Source organism: Camelus ferus, chromosome 30, assembly GCF_009834535.1.
Source record: "Camelus ferus isolate YT-003-E chromosome 30, BCGSAC_Cfer_1.0, whole genome shotgun sequence".
Lineage (NCBI taxonomy): Eukaryota > Metazoa > Chordata > Mammalia > Artiodactyla > Camelidae > Camelus > Camelus ferus.
Window position 1 is genome coordinate 10,950,348 of NC_045725.1, and position 19,491 is coordinate 10,969,838.

The window sequence follows — 19,491 nt, forward strand, 5'->3', positions numbered from 1 at the left end:
AAAATATAAAATTGGAAATATACATGTGTATATGTGTCTAGATATGTGTGTTTGAAATCTTTTCTTAATTCTTAGGAAAATTCAGAATGAGATAGGCCAAGAATTTACAGTCAAATTTTCATTATGAAGGCAAAATTTCAAAATAGTTAAGTAATTTGTTCCAAAAAAGTGCAAGTTCTGCAATCTCAGTTTGGTTGAGATCAAAAAATTTTTAAAGGATATTTATTTTTTTATCCCCAAAATGCAAACTGTGGTCCAAGGCAGCCAGTTTCCAAATCAACTGATAGATCTGGGAGAGGCTTGAGCATCGGCAGATTTATAAAGGTTCACAGGGGATTAAAGACAGTTGGAGGTAACAGAGCAGGGAACAGAAACAAGGAATTCAGAGCTCTTCCCAAGATGTCACTTTTTTTCTTCTCTCTTCAGATTAAATCTTTGCCAACTGCATCTACCTACAGCCACTAGCATGGTGATGAATAAAATTGTGACTGAACTCATTCTTTTCGGGTTGACACAGAATGCAGGGAAGCAGACAGCAATATTTGGGATCTTCTTGATTCTGTACCTTGTGACACTGTTGGGGAACTTTCTTATTTTAGTGACTATTAAAACAAGCTGGACCCTGAGGAGTCCCGTGTACTTCTTCCTGGTCTATCTGTCCTTTGCTGATGCCTGCTTCTCTGCAACCACAGCCCCCAGGCTGATTGTCGATGCCCTTTCTCAGAAGAAGACCATTTCCTACAATGAATGCACGACCCAGGTCTTTGCAGCCCATTTCTTCGGCTGCATGGAGATCTTTGTGCTCATCCTCATGGCCTTGGATCGCTACATAGGCATTTGTAAGCGCTTGCGATACACAGCCATCATGAGTCAGCAAGTCTGTGGTGTACTGGTGATTTTGGCCTGGATAGGATCTTGTATCCACTCTTCAGCACAGATTTTCCTGGCTTTGAGATTGCCCTTCTGTGGCCCCAGTGAGATTGACCACTGTTTCTGTGACTTGCAGCCCTTGTTGAAACTTGCTTGCATGGACGCTTACGTGATCAATTTGCTAGTGGTTTCTGATAGTGGGGCCATAAGCATGGTGAGTTTCATAATCCTTCTTATCGCTTATGTTGTCATCTTATGCTCATTGGGAAATCACAGTGCAGAAGGAAGGCAAAAAGCCCTTTCCATGTGCAGCTCCCACTTTATTGTAGCTGTCATATTTTTTGGCCCATGTATATTCATATACACACGCCCACCAACCACATTTCCAATAGACAAGATGGTGGCTGTATTTTATACAATTGGGACACCCTTGCTCAACCCCCTGATCTATACACTAAGAAATGCAGAAGTGAAAGTTGCCATGAAAAAATTATGGTGTAGCAAAGTATGACTTCAGTTGATAAATCATATACAGGGATTCTAACATATGATTCCTTAACAGCATAGTTTTGTTTTATGAACAGGAAAGATAACATATTTCTGATGGGAAACAAAGAATTAAGAAATACGTGTATATTGATATAGAAATATAGATATACAGTATCCTTATTCTTGAGAGGATTGTATTAGAATATATATATAATTAAAGTCCATAATCTTTTTGAACAGCCTTTTTGAACATGACTTTTACTTAAATTCTATCAACATCTGGCCATATTCACATGATAATTTAGTTTTCTATACAAAACTTTCTTCACAAAGAATCATGACAAATGACAAAATGATTGTGTGTGTATGTGTGTGCGTGTGTGTGTGTCTACACATTGATTCTTTTTCTAGATTTTATTTTAGATCTTACAAACGTGAATCTAGTTCTTAGCTCCCTTATAGAGGTCTACAAGGGACTGGAATTTTACAGAATCAAAGTTGCTGTCTTGATGACGTGAGGATTAGAGAAGATGCTCTGAGGAAATGCTGCTCTGGAACTCTGCACCTGGGCCTGTCTCACTGAGGCATCTACATTGGGGGACCCTCAGACTCCTATAAAAGCTGGAAATATCAGTGAGAACCTAGACTGTCCCTGGAAAACCTCTCAAGATTCTGTGCCTGGTTAAGTGGGGAGGAGCCATATTTGGCTGCAATAAGCAATATCAAGTAGTCAGTCAATTGTGCTCCGGATTCTTTCACACGGCTCTTCATGAAGGAGAGGGAAGTGGAAGTAAGGGAATTTGGCAGCAGGAGTATGCAGAAGGGAGAGTCAAGGGAGGAAGGGAGGACATAGAACAATGCACTATGAAGAGAGAAAAGGTGAAAAGAATGGTAATTGTATTCAAGTAGGAGAGAAGGAGCTTTATCTTTCTCACATTTTGAAAATCACTTTTGGGTATATGAACATTTGCAGGAAATGATGAAGTCTCAGGATATTCCTGTATCATTAAGCTTCCTTGTCTTTTATGTTTATATTGATGTCAGAAAAGACGTTTTTTTTTTTCGTTTCTCGATAACATCAGAAAACTCAGAGTTAAGATTCCTTGGGAGAACATGAAATTGAAGTCAGTCCTAGTGTTTCTCAAACTTGGTCTTTAAGTTTGATATGAGATTGTTTACAAATGTGTATTCTCATTTTTTGAAGATAATCTAATCCATATGTACAATACACACTTACCACCACCCACCACCACCACCACCACCTTATGATCTCATCATCAAGTACTGGCACGCTGTTTTAGTGCCCGAGTTTATAATTCCTACCAAATTGACACCAGGAAGTATTACTTTAAGTGATACACGCTCTTGAGAAAAAGAACACAATGAACTTCACGAATATGTGAAGTCCGGGAAGCATTCCCATCAAGTGAAGACAAAATGTCACCATGTTGTGCCAAAGACCCTTAAAAGTTCTGAAATAGAAAGTGGTAGCAGTGCGGGCGCTCCGAAATCATCAAGTTGATGGAGGAGGCTTCTGGGGACAAGGACATGGGGACGGCCAAGCGGAGCCCCGCCCCGCCGAGGCCCGCAGGGGCAGCTGCTCGCAGGCTTGCCCCTGGTGCCAGGCTACACCGCCTCGCTGCGCACCACTCAGCCTTCTCCCAGGTGGTCATCAGCTTCCACTACAGGGGCAAGCTGGTGGGCCAGACCCCCACCGCCTGCCCTGAGCCGCCCGAGGGCCGCCGCCTGTCCCTGAGCCGCCCGGCCTGCCCGGAGGCAAGCTGCACTGGTGCGCTGCCCGCCTGCCGCCGCCACCCCCAGCGAGCGGCAGAGGCAGGTGGCGGGAGCGCGACCGGGTGGCCGAGGTCTTCCACACCAGCCAGATCTTCCGAGAGCTGCAGCAGCTCTGCAGCCACCAGGGCCGGCTCCCCGACAAATAAAATTACAAAATTATTTGTAATTTTAATTGATTATTTTAAATTAATTGTCCTGTTGTAATCTGCTTTTTTCAAAGAAATTTTTTGATAAAGTGGGCCAGATATAAATCACAAGTTCAAAAACTAATCACAGATTGTACAAGCATTTTGATTGTGACTTAGATTCAGTCAACCCCTTCCCGGGCTGGTTGTGCACACCTTGGGCGGAGCCCCAGCGTACTGGGGAGCACAGGCTGAGCTGTGCCATCCTCTCCCTGCTCACTGGCCCCCCGGCCCTAGCACACCCTGGGGCACACCAGCTCCTTCCCTTCAGCAGAGTGAGGCGGTGGGATTCCAATGGGGATGTCCCAGTTTCAGCCCTGGAAGAACTTACCCTATTTAGTAGCAAGTAAGACGCAACTACTACCCAGAACTGTGTACAGATGTTTGCCCTAAATCATGGAACTAATCAAAACCTGGGCAGAAGCCTGAAAACAGCGGCTTAGCTAACTGGTTCACGTCACCCCACTGGCCTTCCAACGTCCGGTATAACACACGTTATAACTTGCATGGTTGAAAAGCACTAGGACATTTTTTTCTAAAAAACGATTAAGTCTTACCTGCTAGAACAGGGGACTCTTGTTGGTCTGTGTGACACCCCAGGGCAGGCAAGGACTGGACACACACGGCGGTCAAGGGCCTGCAGGCTCCCTTCCCCTTGTAGTCTGTGGAATTGGCCAAGTCAGTGCCACGGTCGGTGTAGACTCCAAGCGTGTTTGGCAAGGGTCTGTCTGCTTCCCTCCCTCTCTGGGGAGGAGAGATTTTTTTTCCCTACTCTTTCTCCCAGCCTGGGCCAATGCCACCCCTGGCCCAGAATCTCTCAGTCAGCCCTCATTTTGAGAAGTGGGAGAAGCTGGGGTTTGGGGGACAGGGTTGCCCCAGCTCAGCCAACCTGGTGGCCCTGTAGCTGTAAGAGTCCCTGATTTAAAATCTGAAAAACCAAAGAATAAAGAATGTCCATTTATCCTTCCTACTGCCACTCCTACAGAGATGATGGATGTGTCGGCTCAGCATTGTCCGTTCTTTAGCTGTGTTGGAATTCACATGAGAATATAGGCTAATCCCAGTAAAAGTGACTTTTCCTGTTGAGTCAACAAAGCCAGCATTACATTTTTAAGAATAACGTACCTGTTTTCTGCAGTTTTGTCTGATAACGATGGGCTTTAGTGTCTAGCTCAAATCCATGTTAAGTGCACATCTTTAATATGCTAAGTGAATATTTATTTTTTACCCATTATAGATGTTTATTGATCTCTTTTATTCTTTATTAAAATAAAATGCTTTTTTAAAGCTGAAAAAAATGGTAGCAGGAAAAGACACAAAAGGACATTCATCAAAACTCTCAATACCATATATTTTGTTCACACTTCCTTCAGATCAACACTCCCAGTTTTCCTAACTTTATATCTAACACTTCTGTTTTTAAAGCCTTGAATCTTGTCCTATAATGATGACATTCAAGTGTGATTCGTTCTTAAGTAACCAAGACATAATCTAAATCAGACTTCAGTTCTTACCTATGATCTTAGCTGGGATCTTTCCCGTATTTTAGGTTCTGCTGGCCATATTAGTCTGACCTAATATGATCTTGTTTGGGACAGTGGCACTCTCTTCCTGGTGAGCTGTCACCCAGCTGGTTAATCTGGGCTTGTTCTCATAGCAGAGGTTTCTACAGCAAATGGAAGTGCCCAAGGCCTCTCGGGACACAGGCTCGGAACTGGCCTTCTGTTATGTCTACCATGAATAAGTAAGTCACAAGGATGCCCAGGGTCAGAATGGGAAGGGACTGCAAAGGTATAGGGGAACCTAATAAATGTATTTACAGCATGATCAGTTTACCCCAAACGCTCATTGTGGGCCAGGAGCTTTTCACGGTGTTTTGTATAATTTACTTTATCTGACCCTTACCAGTGCGTATAGCACACTGCTTCATGCTGAGCCCATCGCCTGGAATGTCTTAGACTTCATCTGGCTTGGAAATGTCTTGCTCGTATTTTCATACCCAATTTCAGTGTCACCTCTCCCAGGAAGCTTTCTGCTGACCCAAAAGGCTTGGCCAAAGGCTTTGTTTATCCTCCTTTAATGCTTATAAATTCCTTTGTCACTATATGTATCACATTATATTAAATTTAATTAATCTGTGCACTTCTTTCATTGATTTTACATTTTTTGTCCACAGGGAGTTTCTGTAAAGGAATTTACAAGCCTAGAGACAGACTGCGTTTGGAACTAGGCTTGGCAATTTGTCTTGAACAAGTTACTTTATCTCTATCACTAGTATGTGTATTTGTGCCAGCACAATACACACAATTGATACTGTTTAAATAAACTAAGATATTTAAAAGCTTTGAGAGACTTTAAAATGTTAAAAAGCAGGGATCATCTTTATCAAAGAGCTAAGGTGATGTTCTGAAATTAAACTGCTCAGAAGAATTAGTTTGAAAGAGTTCAAGACTGGGAATAAGAAAGATACACATTTAGCAGTTCACTGACATGTTATGCCAGAGACAGTAATTCACAGGAAATGTTCCACTTGCTCCACTACGTTTCCCAACTTGCTTTCAGTTCAGTGCGACTATTTTGGAATGTACATGCCCGGCCTCTGTATCTGTTTGAGCTGTATCTTAGAATTTGAGGCCCAAGAAATGTTGAGTGTAGGATGAGTGCCTCTTTGGGGCTGATGCATGAGAGAAAATGCCCTTAAATCTCCAGTTTCTCTCCTGTTCTGCAGTGACAACTAAAGTTGCCATCTATTCAGTTACAAAATGATAGTTTTGTCAGCCTGCCCCGAGTGACTGTGTGAGCAGAGGCTCAAATTGCAAGGAGTAAGTAGAGTTAGTGAGGATTTTCTTTTTTAATTTCTATTCTTAGTTTGTGGAGTTTCACTCCACACAGACACAACGTCGTACTCTTAGCATCAAGCAACTGACTTAGATTGCCCTGGACCCTTTGCAGACTTCTCGATTTTTCCCTCTGCACAGCTCCTTCTGCTCCAGCACTCTGCTTCACAGACTGCAGTCTCTTCAGCCACCCTGAACTCTGATCTCTGTATCCTCATCACAGAGAAGTGTGATGCTCTGCTGGGCTTCTCCCTTTCTACACCGTGATGCACAACGTGCTCTAGCAGAAGGCTGCAGATGCCCTAGTGTTTCCTTTCCCTGGGGGATCCCAGGGTTATACTGACTGCTGTCCCATATAGTAAGTGATTGTTTCACATATTTTGTCCGGACATTAGTAGTAAAGTCCAAATACTCTGTTGTGTTCAGAATTTTTAAGTACTATTTTCTTAAAATATATACACAAATAAAATAAAACAAATCTATGTATCATTTGTTTCATCTTATTTAAAAAGATAATCATTGGTTACAGAAATGAAAACTGTTACACTTTCCTTTTAAAAAAGAAGAAAAATTATCACTTCTACTTCCTTCGTCTCCAGTGCCTCTACTCGCATTGTAACTGGATTTTTAAAAATATTTTTGGCTTATTCTGCATCCTTTCTTTCTTTGCTTTTAATGTATCCTACACATAAAATTCCATCAGAAATGTTTTTCTAGTGACTTTGTAAAATAAGTTCTAATTATTTTTTCAAATTGATAATCACTTATCTTAATCCAATGGATTTGGACTGATTAAAACTCCCATCCTCACCATATATAAATTACTAAGTATGGTATGTATTGTTGAATTTCTGGGCTCAGTACTCTGTTCTATTAACATAGCTGTCTATTTTGTGGATATACTCTATTTTTAAAATCTCTACAGGTTTATGATATATTTGCTCTAAATTCTTCCTATCCCCACCAAAAATCTTTTACTTTTTCATACATATATTCAACCATGTTAAGTTTAGAATCATTTTCTATTTCCATGAACATGATCTTCCTGAGATTTTGACTGGGATTTCACTCACTTTAATAATTAATTGAGAAAATCAGCAATCTTAAAATATGGTATCTTCCCATCATGATTTCTATAACTCATTTTGTTCAGTTGTATGTCTTTTGTGAAGATGCATTGTGTTCTTCATAAACACTATACATTTATGTTCTTTATAGTCTAATTGTGAAGGAGACTTAGTTTATAACTGTTTATATGTGAAAGTAATATCATGCTGATTTTTAACTAAACTCTTCTAATAAACATTGAAATTTGTCAACTGACTGCCTTGGTTTTTCTAAGTTAATGAGAAACTCAGTCAATAATGAATTTGGTTGTTTCAATTTCCATTTTGATTATTCTATTTCTTTTTACTGGTATTTTGTTGGTTGACACAGAGTTATTGAAGTGACAGTCTGTGGACTGAATTCACCAGATTTGTAAATTAGTTTGATCCAAAAACTGTTGATTAGCATAAAGTGTTACAAACATAATTAGTTATCAACATATTCAAATCATTTAAATTCATATAAAGTATGGATGCCTATTTCTCTTGAAAATCTGAGTGTGCAACAAACTTGGGCACATACTCCCCCAAAGGCAAGACAGGAGCTGAGCTGTAGTAGGCCCTTGCCGGGTAGGGTTTACTCCCTCTGAAGAAATAAAAGTCTTAAGTTATCTTTGCACAGTTTGGCTTTACTCATTTGTTTTATTTTTCTGGCCTTTGTAGGTATATGAAGTTGAGAACTCTGCATGAGAAACTTTACTTTAAAAAACATACAACAACAGCAGTTACCAAAGTGGCCCTGTCTTATCCCTGAATTTAATGAATTTCTTTTATAATTAACTGTGATGTTTCCTTCAGTTTTTTGAAACATATCCTTTCATCAAGTTAAAGAATTTCATTTTACTTTCAGTTTGCTGTGTTTTTCAGACTATGTTTTATCAAATCCCATTTTGGCATCTCGAAAATGATTTTTTAAAATAGTATAATTTTAGTAACAGAAAGCCTTGGTAACAAAAATCAGTAAATCAAAGGTTGTATCAGAAAGCAGAGTTTATTAAAGAAAATTTCCAGACCTTACCTGCTAAAATGTATTCAATGAGAAATAGAGGTAACCTGTTATATGACAACAAATTTTAGTCATCTTTAAAAATGATGTGAGCAAATGGGCAGGTGACCCTTAATTACAGGATGGCATAGCCATAAAAGCACTTAACAATACAATAAAAATATAGCACTAAGCTTGCATTACTTTATTTCATTGATTAATCTTTACCAACTTATTACTTCACATATTAAACAAATATAAAGTCAAGGACTTCATTCCAAGGTTCTTCTTTATATTTTCATTACATAATTATAATAAAGTAAAGATCACCCTAAGAGTTTTCTAAAGACTCAAGTGATTATGCTAATATGGATTTAGTCTTTGTTTATATGTGGAAAAGAAATAAATTTAGGGTTAAAAAGAATCTTTACTTTGAAGCATTTTTAAATGGAATTGTGAAGTTTCTTCTATGAGTGAAAGTGAAAGGGCAATTAAAAGCCAACTATAAAAGCTTTTCACATCATGTTTCCCATACCCTCTATAGCATAAGAGTTAGAGTTACTCTGTGTTCCTAAAGCATTTTTGGCTTTGGGTCATTTTTAAGAGACAACAACCTCCATGCTCCTTGGGGGCTCAGGGAGGGCTAGAAATACCAGTATTACAGGATCCGGGCCCTGTGTACATTTCTGATCTTGTTCCTTGCCGCTCTCTGCCTGGATCATTATGTCCCAACCATTCTGCTATTTTATATTTCCTTGGAAATGCCATGGCATTTCTTGAATTAGAGTCTTCTCTCTCTAGAATTTTCATCCCACTGATTCTCAGGTGACTGTTTCCTTTTCATTTTTTTTTCAATTATTGGTGCTCATCAGTATTAAGCTTATTGATTAATATATTTCAAAACTTTTCCTAAGAAAACCTCAACAGCATTCAAAGTCAGCTGAAATGTTACCTGCTAACAATCTTTCTCTGACTATCCAATATGAAGTACCTTCCATGAAACAATCATAGCCCTCCATTTCCAAGACTCTGTTCTCATGGCCACATTCTGCTTTTTTTTATTATTTTATTTTATTTTTATTGATTGCCTTCTTTTTTCCCCATAACCATTTGAATTTGGCTATTTGAATTGGATTGTTTGGCTCTTGCATTCTATAACCGTTCAACAGACATTTATTGAAAACCTAACAAATGCCATGCATAAATAAAATTTCTTCTTTTGCAGATGTCCAATCTAGAGAGAGGTGGAAAGTAAAAAGAGCCAAATGATAATTATACACAAATAATTTTGGTCATTGTTACTAAGAAGATAAAGAAGATGTAGACATAGGGAATAATGGTAGAAGAAGAATCTTGACTTGACTCATGGGGGGAGGCTGTCTGAATGCCAATCTCTTTATCTAGGACTAGAAGCTGGAGACAAGCAACCACTTGAGTAGATGAGGGCTTGTTTTCAGAGAGAGAGAAGCAACAGCACTAGGGTGAGAAAAGGCTTTATCAGCTCTAAGGGCTGATGAAAAAAAACCCAGCATGTCTGGTGCCTGGTGAGGGACAGGGGAGGCACTCAAGATGTGGTTGGAGAGTTAGAGGTAGCAGAGAGATTCACCAGCAGATTCTGGGACAAGGCAAGGAGGTTCTAGATGCAACGGGGAGCCACGGAAGGATATGAAGCAGTAGAGCACCATAATCCTTCCACTGTGAATACCCGAAATCATAAAGCAGATTTATATTTTCAAGAGATCACTCTGGCTGTTGGTGAAGAATAGAGTTTTTCTTTTTACTCTTTTCTTAAAGAACAACTTCTCCTTATGGGAAACACATGATGTGCTCAGCATACAATCACTTGCCAAACAAAGGATTTCCTTGTTTCACCCAGTTTTCTCATGGCATTTTTCACCTCTGCATTCCTCAAGGTGCAGATCAAGGGATTTAACATGGGTGTGATGATGGAACTGGACACAACCATTGCCTTGTCTATGGGGTAGGTGGCCACAGGCCTCACATACAAGAAAATGCATGGCACGAAGAACATGAGGACCACAACGAGGTGGGAACCACAGGTGGAGAGAGCTTTACGCCAAACTTCAGAGCCGCAGGACTTCAGGGAGCAGGGAACGACCACATAGAGGTGATGAGGATAAGGAAGATGGCTACACACATCACCCCACTGTTGAGGCTGACCAAGAGGCCCAGGATGTGGGAGTCCATGCAGGCAAGTTTCAACAGTGGAAACAAATCACACATAAAGTGGTCAGTGATGTTGGGGCCACAAAAGAGTATCTGATACATGAAGCGACGCTGTACAAGGGCGTGGAAAAATCCCCCCCGCCAGGCCCCTCCCAGAAACAGTCAGCACTGCTAAGGCCTCATGACAGTCATGCAGCCCAGGGGCTCACAGGTGGCCACATAGCGGCCATAGGCCGTCACAGTGAGAAGGATGACCCCGCTCCACCAAATAAGTGCCCCACAAAGAGCTGAGCCACGCGGCCTTTGAGGGCGATGGCAGCACTCTCAGAGGGGGGAGTCCACAGTCATCTCGGGGGCAATGCCAGAAGAGAAGGTGGCATCCAGAAGGGACAAGGAGGTAAGGAAAAAATACACAGGTGACCTCAGACTCTGATCTGTGACCATGGTTACCACAGTGAGGAGGTTTCCCAAGACAGTGGACACATACGTGATTAGAAACACAGCAGAGTGTTTTCCTCAGCTCTGGATTCTTCATGATGCCCAAAAGGATGAATTCAGTCACATTGTTTTGATTTCCTCTGTATCAGATGATGATATAAGCTCCAGCTGAGAGTTATATACCTGGAAGAGCAGCATACAATTTATAATTAGTGATTATTTGGCTTCATGTATTTCCAGGAACTCAGGGAACTTATGTTTCTTTTTTTTTTTTTTTTCCACTTATTCACCATCTAAGCATTTGGCCTTTAATAACAGGCTAAATAAACAGCTTAAAAGAGAGCTAGTTCATAAAGCTATGTTCTCCCCAGGTCTTTTCTTCTCTCTCTTTAAATGGTGCTTCCATGTGAAATACATTTTTCCTCCTTTTATTGCTATCATTTATAGCCAGCATTTTAAAGCACCTACCTTTCTCCAGGCACTGGAATAGCCCTATGACTGACTCCTTTACAGATGAGGGGACTGCTTCTCAGAGAGTTTGGGAAACTTAGCCAGAGTTGCACAGCTAGTCAGTAGTGAGGCTAGAAAGTGAACCATATTTTCTGACTCCAGAATCAGTGCCTTCAAGCGTCAGTATTGCTTCTCTAATAATTATGCTGCGAGTTTGTCATTTACCAATCTCTGTGCTAGGTATGTTACAATATATTATCCTGTCGTAACTTCAACAAACATGAAGTGGATGATTCTTCTGGGTTCTTTTTCAAGCAGTGTGACACTTTTTTGATAATTTTGTGCTTTACTCCTAAATATTAAATGATCAAGATACATCAAAAACTAGTGATAACATCACCCCTGACTAACAGAGTGTCCGTTGATGAAAATTACAAAGTATGGTGATTCAGCAAAGACCCAGGTCACAACATAATTGACTCAAGCCTGAGTCAGTCCAGGTCCTTCCTTTCAGTTCCTCTGTTCCTTACATGGAGCAAAGGATGCTGGAACACAGTAGTGACAATTCAATAATCAGGTTCATTGAATGTGTTGCCAGGCAGTGTCAAAGATGATATACGCATTACCGCATTTAAACCTCATGATACCAGATGAAACAGGCACCATTACTTTTCTCATTTTAAAAAAGAGAAATTGAGGTCTTGGGAAGTTAACTCTCTTGCATAAGATTATACAGCTAGTGTGCTACCAAGCTGGCATTTTGATCACAAAGCTCAAATGTTTAACTGCTATGTTCTACCACTGGAAAAGAGAAGAGATTATGTATTTCAGGAAAGTTACTACTGCAACCTACAAAAAAGTTACAATGAAAGCATGCTTCTTATTACTGGGACTTTTAAGCAGAGGCGGGCTGCCTCATTTTAGGACTTTTGCAAATAGCATAGCTTCAAATTGATATTCGGACGATAATACTCATTGAATGATGAGAGGTCAGCCTTGTTATTCAACAACCCCACCACCACCTCCACTCCTTACACAAAATGCAGAGTGTCCACAGGAGACTTTGGGCATGCCATTTTATTCACACTACTTATCCTCCTCTTCTCCCTCCCAGCCCAAGAACTGAGATTTTTCTTAGAAGAGCCCTTGCCAATCACAAGGAGCACTGGCTCAGGAGTCAGGAAAAAAGTGGGTCTTATCCCGAGTCACGTGACTAACCTAGTGTGTTACTCAGTTTGCTCACTTGCGTGTAAGGACGGTTCACTAACTGAGTAGCAGCAGAAAGAACTCTGTCCTCTTCATACACAAACATTCAACTCTTAACTGTATTCAGTGTTTATGTTTCTGGTAAAGATTTCCTTAGAGAGGTGGTTCATTTCATGCTAAAAAAGAAAAAATTGACAGCCACTGCTCTAAGTACTAAGACCCCATTTGTCCTATGGCTTGGAACGCAGAGTGACCCCTACCTGACGTTCAGAGTTTGTCTCCAGATTCCCCTCTTTTACTTAGTCAACTTTATTTCTGCTTTCCTCACTTCATTTCACTGTCACCCCACTGACTTCCTGCGAGACTCATCATTTCTTTTCACATCTGCCTTTCTGTTTGCAGGAAACATCATTGGATCCAGATAGAGCAAACACACCCCTAAGTCACAGCCAGGCCACTGGCAGGCTTAGTACATAATTTCAGCCTCCCCAAGCCTCAATTCCTGCAGCAGTGCAATTAGTGATAGAGAAATCATAAATACCATGTATGCATTGCTTATTATTTGAGTAGAATCTGCACAGGTTTTTTTCCCCCTCATTTAATCATCACAAACAGCCAAATGATGTAAGTATTATGTCTGTAAATTCCAGGCTTGCTTACTGCCTCTGTCCACTCCCTTTTAGCAACTGATCCATCACCTTGTAATAGAGGAAAACAAACTGACTCTATATTGGATCTGCTCCTTTAATTTTCACCGCTGTGCCCCGCTTTCCAGGCTTAGCCTTGCCAGCTCTGCACCTTTTGGGAAACAATGTTGCCTTTAGCATGAAACATACAAGAGAGCCTGTTCTTGGGGGCTCTGACCTTTCAGGATGTCAGCACTTCAGCACTTATGTTGAGATCGCAAGTTGCAAAACAGAGAATAGTGTTTGTTTTGTTGGAGGTTTACAGGGACACCATGACCTGGCCCACATGGACAGCTGCAAGAAGAAACAACCAGGCCTCCCCGGATGCCTGCACCCTCACCAGCTTGAATGTTTGTTCCACTTACTCATAAAACATTCTTTTCTGTGTATGATTGCTTCGTGTTGATTTCATGTTTCTCTTTATTTCCACAGGTACGTGTTTCAGGATTGCTACCTCCTTCACATTTCTCAGAGTTCTTAATAAGTGTGTAAGGATGCAATGGCATCAGTGCAATCTGATACATCTTATTGATTGGGAGGAAACTGCAAGGAGCTGTAGGGCACTGGTTATGCTCTCGCCAGCTCTTCTCCAGGTTTGAAAACACACCTGCTGTCATAGTCTAGTTGCTATTTCTCAGTCAAGCAGGCACTACGATGCCATTTACTGGCTGTTCCTAGATAATGTATGCTTTAGCCAAACCCAGGAATTACACAGTAACTTGAACTTCAGTCCAGTGTTGAATCCCACCATCAGCTGCACTCCTGATAAGTCCTTTCACAGTGGTCAGTAAAGGAGTTAATTTTTAAAAGGCTGTTCAAGTAAAGACAGAAACAATTATGACGGCTGCATTTCTTTTATTTGCTAATCTGCTTCCCTCACTTTTCTCTCATTACCTGAGTAGACAACAAATATTTTGAAAGTTTTTCAGAGGTAATCAGTTTCCTTAAATAAGGGCAGGGTTGGTAAATTAAAAATAATCACAATAAGAATCATTGTAAAGTGAATAAATGAAAGGAGAAGAAACTATTAAAGAAGTTATAAATCTCACAGCTAGACCATGGCTAAGAGAAAGGAAGACTAGGGCTGTCCCCAGCAGAGGGAACATGGGCGAAGGCCCAGCGGTGGGGGTGAGAGACACTGTGCAGTGAAAAATAGAGTGTAAGGGCCTTGGGTCACAGGCATCAGCTCTAGTTTTGATTCTGGACCACTTTCCAGCTATGTGGTTATTTTACCTCTGTAATTTATTCTTTCAGGCATACATTTGTATTTAGAAATACTGGATTTGAATTTTATATATGCAATTAAAAAATACAATTACACAGTAAGTATGCATATACACTGTACATTTTAACAAAGTTACCATGGATACCATTCCATGTCAGTGTATGAAGATGTATTTTATTTCAATTTTTGCTATTTTAACAATGCTGCAGTTAAAATAGTTTCATGTTAGTGTGTTTATCTATATGCATATGTTTCTGTAAGGTAAATTTTTTACAATGGAATTGCAGAATCAAAGACTATGAACATTTTAACCTGAATAGCTATTGACGTATTCTCCTTTCAAAATGTTATTCCCTACCAATATTGTATCAGAGAGTTTGTTCTTTCTATAACTTTTTGTCTTTCTTCCTTATATCCACTTATTTTTTTGCTATTAATTATTACTTTTTTAAATTTCAGAGTTATTTACTTTTTAGTTGAAGTATAGCATCTTATTTTTAGTTGTGGTATTTTGTAGTATTTTTCTTTTATCTTTATAATTTTATAAGTATATTTTATATTCAAAAGTAACTCAGAAAATTTTAACAAACATTTAAATTAGTTTCACAGATAAAAGACAGCAGTCTCTTTGTGGGTTTTTTGTTGTTGTTGTTTTAGATTTCATCAGTATACCCTTTACAAAATAACAACTGTGATAACCAGCAAATCAGAATGTGTCACATCCTTGAGGTCACAGGTTAAGTGAGTGGTATAACCTGGATTTGAATTCCAGGAACTCTGAACTTGAACTTTGTGGCTTATCTTTCTAATTTCTGTTTGAGATTTTATATATACATATACACATATATATAGATATAGATACACACACACACACACACACACACACACACACACACACACACACCACATACATAGATACATGCACAATTTCTCCCATGAGCACGTGAGCAGCTGCGTGGTCCTAGCATTTGCATCTGGATTGTCAATTTTATGTGCATACAGAACTCTGAGCACTCAACTCAATAACTAGATTTATCACTGAAATGCTTCAAAACAACTCCTTCATACAAATATCTTTCCAGTTCTTTTCATTTTTTTTTTCAAAAAAACTAAGGACTTGTTAATAGAGTGCAACTAACTCAAATAGAATTTTGCAGAATGACAATGGCAGTAATTTTGTAATTTAAAAAATGAAGGTCTACAGAAACTTATTAGTGTTTGCCCAGGATGCTCCTAAGTTACCTCCCTGGTTAATATCACTAAACCAGCATTATCATCACCATAATCACCACTGCCACCATCATTGTCATTGTCATTGTCACTACCATCATTCCTATGGGTAGATCTACTTGCAACTAAATTTACTACTTATGTTTTGACATATAGAGAAATGGAAAATTTCTACCCATCCTTAAAAGCCATCAATCTAAAATTATTATTGACTAAATACAATACATTGTAGAAAAAATAGTACTTTAGTGCTTTTGTTTTGTTTTGTTTCTTAAGCAGAGATGAGAGGCCAATAGTAGGGAATAAATGAGAGAAAAGTCTTGAAGTGTTGGAAAAAGAAGAAAGAAAGAACAAATAGAAAGTGGGAGGCATGATGCAAACTCACAGGAAGAAAGCAGAGAAATAGAAAGGGAGCAGAGGAGGGAGGGAGAGAGGGAAAGGAGAAAGGGAAGGCTAGAAACAGACTGATAGATATATACATACATATAGATAGATAGATAGATAGATAGATAGATAGATAGATAGATAGATAAATAGGGAAGTGAAATTGGAATAAAAATCATCAGATAATTAAATACTTAACCAAGTAATAAAATGACTCTTAAAGCTAAGTTTTAACAGTTGGTCAAAAATGACAAACTGTATGAACAAAGATTCTAAAGTCATCTCGTCTAACATAAGATCTTATCAAACTCAAGATTCATTTATGTAAAGTAACATTCGAGAGTCCAAGAGCCAGGAAAAATTGTTCCAGCCTGGTTTTGCTAATGATGGAGGCAAGCTGCCTCATATAATGGCATATCTAGTGTAAATGAGGTGAGGGTTATCCAATTATTACTTCTTGGTTAAATTTGTAGATCTAGAATTTTCATTGCTTCCAAAGACAGACTGAAAACAGAAATCTTAAATGTTTATAATCTTAATGAAGAAATAATCTTTGTGATTTATCAAAGGATTTCCATTCTCTCCAATTAAGGATAATTCTTAAAAAGGCATCCAGGTACAGTGCTTACCAAATTATCCGGGTCCCTTCTTGAATGCTAGTTGAGTGTATTCTTAGATTAAATAGAAGTTGTCTTCTTTCAGCTTCTAGAAGTCTCATTATAAATGTAATGTTCCCCTTTGGGTGATGAACCTGGGCTATAAGAGGTCAGAGTGACTGTTCGAGCAGCTGTGACAAGGCACAGAATGGCATCATTCTAATCGGCCCCCTTGTGGTTGATTCTCCACTGATGGAGGTGCTAATCCTTAGTCCAGTGAATTTCCACGCTCCTACTTTAATACTAGGGTGCTCTCAGGGAAAAGACCATCGCCAAGACCAGATCAGCATACTGCTCCACAAGCAGAAATCTAGATCACAGAATTAACCATTTAATAATTTGTTCCTGCACCATGATCTGTATTTTAATTACAGAATAACCACACATGGTCTCATCCAACAGAGCCATATGCTTCTTAACATGCATTGTTCTCTTTCAAGCTTCAGAAAAAAATTCTTTCGAAAACTTTAGTAAATATTGGATAGCGATTGGTATCCTTGAGCAATTCCATGACATAAGTAGAATTTCAAATCTATCAAGATTCTCTAGGCTGAGGTAGTCAAACTGACTTCTGTTATGTCCTCACATCCTATTACTTCCTGATTTGCTGTTGCCAGTTTTTTTATGTTTGTGTCTCATTCATGATTATTTTAGCACCTCCCCCACTGAGCTCTTGGTGCTTTTCCATTAGACTCCCATTTATGAGTTTGATATTATTTAAATATTTGCTTATGCCCTGGATTAAATGGTACTTTTTTAATATTTCTCCACTGATGACCCTTGGTTTGCCCTTGGCTATATTTCCATCTCCCAGGTAGGACATGACTATCAGATGATGCAAAGAAGTCAAGAATTCTGCATTTTTGTGGAGAAACACACTTGCCAAAAGTTACAGATGATGAAGTGCTACAATAATTTTGTCATAATTTTCTAGCTCCCTGGTCAAATTATTTTTAATATTGAAGATGTCTTTGAAGTTGGATTAACAAAATACCTACAAAAAGGTACACACCAAAAAAAAAAAAAAAGCTCTATTTTAGTCTGCAGGGCATTGAACTAAATAAAGTTAAAAGATATGAACTGAAACACTGTAATTGCTACTTACCAGCTGTCAATCACTGGGCATAAGTATATTACTTATTTTCTCCAAGTCTTGCTCATGTGTATGTTGCCAGAAGCTGAAAGAAGATGACCTCTGTAGTTATCACCTTCCAAATCTCTCAGGAGTGCATACAATGGGGAGAATCGAATTTACATCCAGAGATCAAGATCTAGGAAGTGTGGGGAGCATGACTTTCAGCGTTCCAACAACTTTCAAAGTGAAGGTAGGTGGAATGGAGCTCAAGAGAACCTGTATAAACTGCTAATTACGAGTTTAAAATGCGGACTATAGCTGTTCACAGGGGGGAAAGTTAGCTTTTCACACAGGGATATATATAAAGGCCAATTGCTTCAAGGTTTCTCAGAAGTAGAAAGTGAAGTCATTGGTTGGGACAGAGGAAAGAGAATAAAGTATCAGGATTTTTAAAGAGAGAGGAAAAGGTAGAAATACTCCTCTAGCACCATGGTCCCGTATCACTAACAGTCCTAACAGCCCTTTACTTACTTTAGAACAGTGAGAGGATGAACGGATGGTGGAGATGCAGTGTGATGGTCTAGGAGCATCAAAGTCTCACTGGAGGTCTAGGTCACGACTGTAAGGGGGATTGGTTAGTGTGGTCCCAAAGTAACACTCACAGGATGAAGCATGAGTCTAGGTTGAAAATTCACACAGTCCACTAGCATTTTCTGAAGACAAGTGTGAAGTTTGCAAGAGCTGGACTTAGTCTACTATTTGACTTGGGCTCCTCCTTGTGGGAAGAGAGCCTAGGGGCCAAGTTAGCCAGAAGGCTGTTGGAGCTGCAGAAATTATCATTAACTGGGTTGCCCTTAATCTGTGCAGGGGCAGGGTTGTGTGGCATGTTCCCCTACTTGTTTAGAAGATCCTCCTGGGAATCGATCTCTATTTGATAAAGGACTTAGTATTTGTCATTGCATCAGCTTAGCTTATTTGTCCACAGATGTGACAAATTCCCCACTTAAAAAAAATGTATTGTCAAATCTCTTTAGAAACAAACTTTTCCTTCTCCCTCCAGGTTAAAGTCTTTGTCTCTATTTTTCTCTGAAAGGTCTGAACAGTGTTGTGCCTCAGTTAAGAATTCCGTAAATGGTGTATCTGGCATCTTCTCCAAACAGATTTCAAAACATCTTAAATCTGACAGAAAGCTGCTACGACTGCCCTGGAACAGCATCTGTTCCTGATTTTATCCCAAACATTTGTTGCTAACTCTTCCTATAATAGGAAGTTTCTTCTACTTTGTGGTACTGATCATTGCAAATGTGGTTCAAAATAGTTTTTGTGGGATAGATTGTTAAAGTCACTTTTCCCTCACAGTTTCATTTTCCACCTAACGTGTGTTACAATTCCAGAACCACAGAGCTAGTTTCTTTAGCTTCTGCTTTTTGATGACGTTTCGATCTTCACAGGGCAGGACAGTTACAGAGTGATAGATACCCGATGATGTGGGATTATTGCAGTACAGAAACCCCCATTCTTTAAAGATGACGGTATTTGTGGATGTATTTCTCACAGTCCATGAGGCCTTAAAAATTACAATACACTCAAGGTTTAGCCCGATTTGGGGCTGTTTTATAGGGACCAGCACACTTAACTTTCAGGGGTTTTAGGAGGGTGATTGTGGCTATATTAAATGGCTATTTAAA

The 19,491-nt window shown here is 39.5% G+C and overlaps 1 protein-coding gene and 1 pseudogene across 1 annotated transcript; one reads left to right on the plus strand and one right to left on the minus strand.

The window, feature by feature from the left end:
• Positions 1–19,491, minus strand: part of LOC102524577 — a 138,182-nt pseudogene that overhangs the window by 32,297 nt on the left and 86,394 nt on the right.
• LOC102510335 (olfactory receptor 4C11) lies at positions 467–1,381 on the plus strand. The gene has a single exon (XM_006192044.2). It carries the CDS (start codon positions 467–469, stop codon positions 1,379–1,381), a length of 915 nt encoding a protein of 304 aa, XP_006192106.2.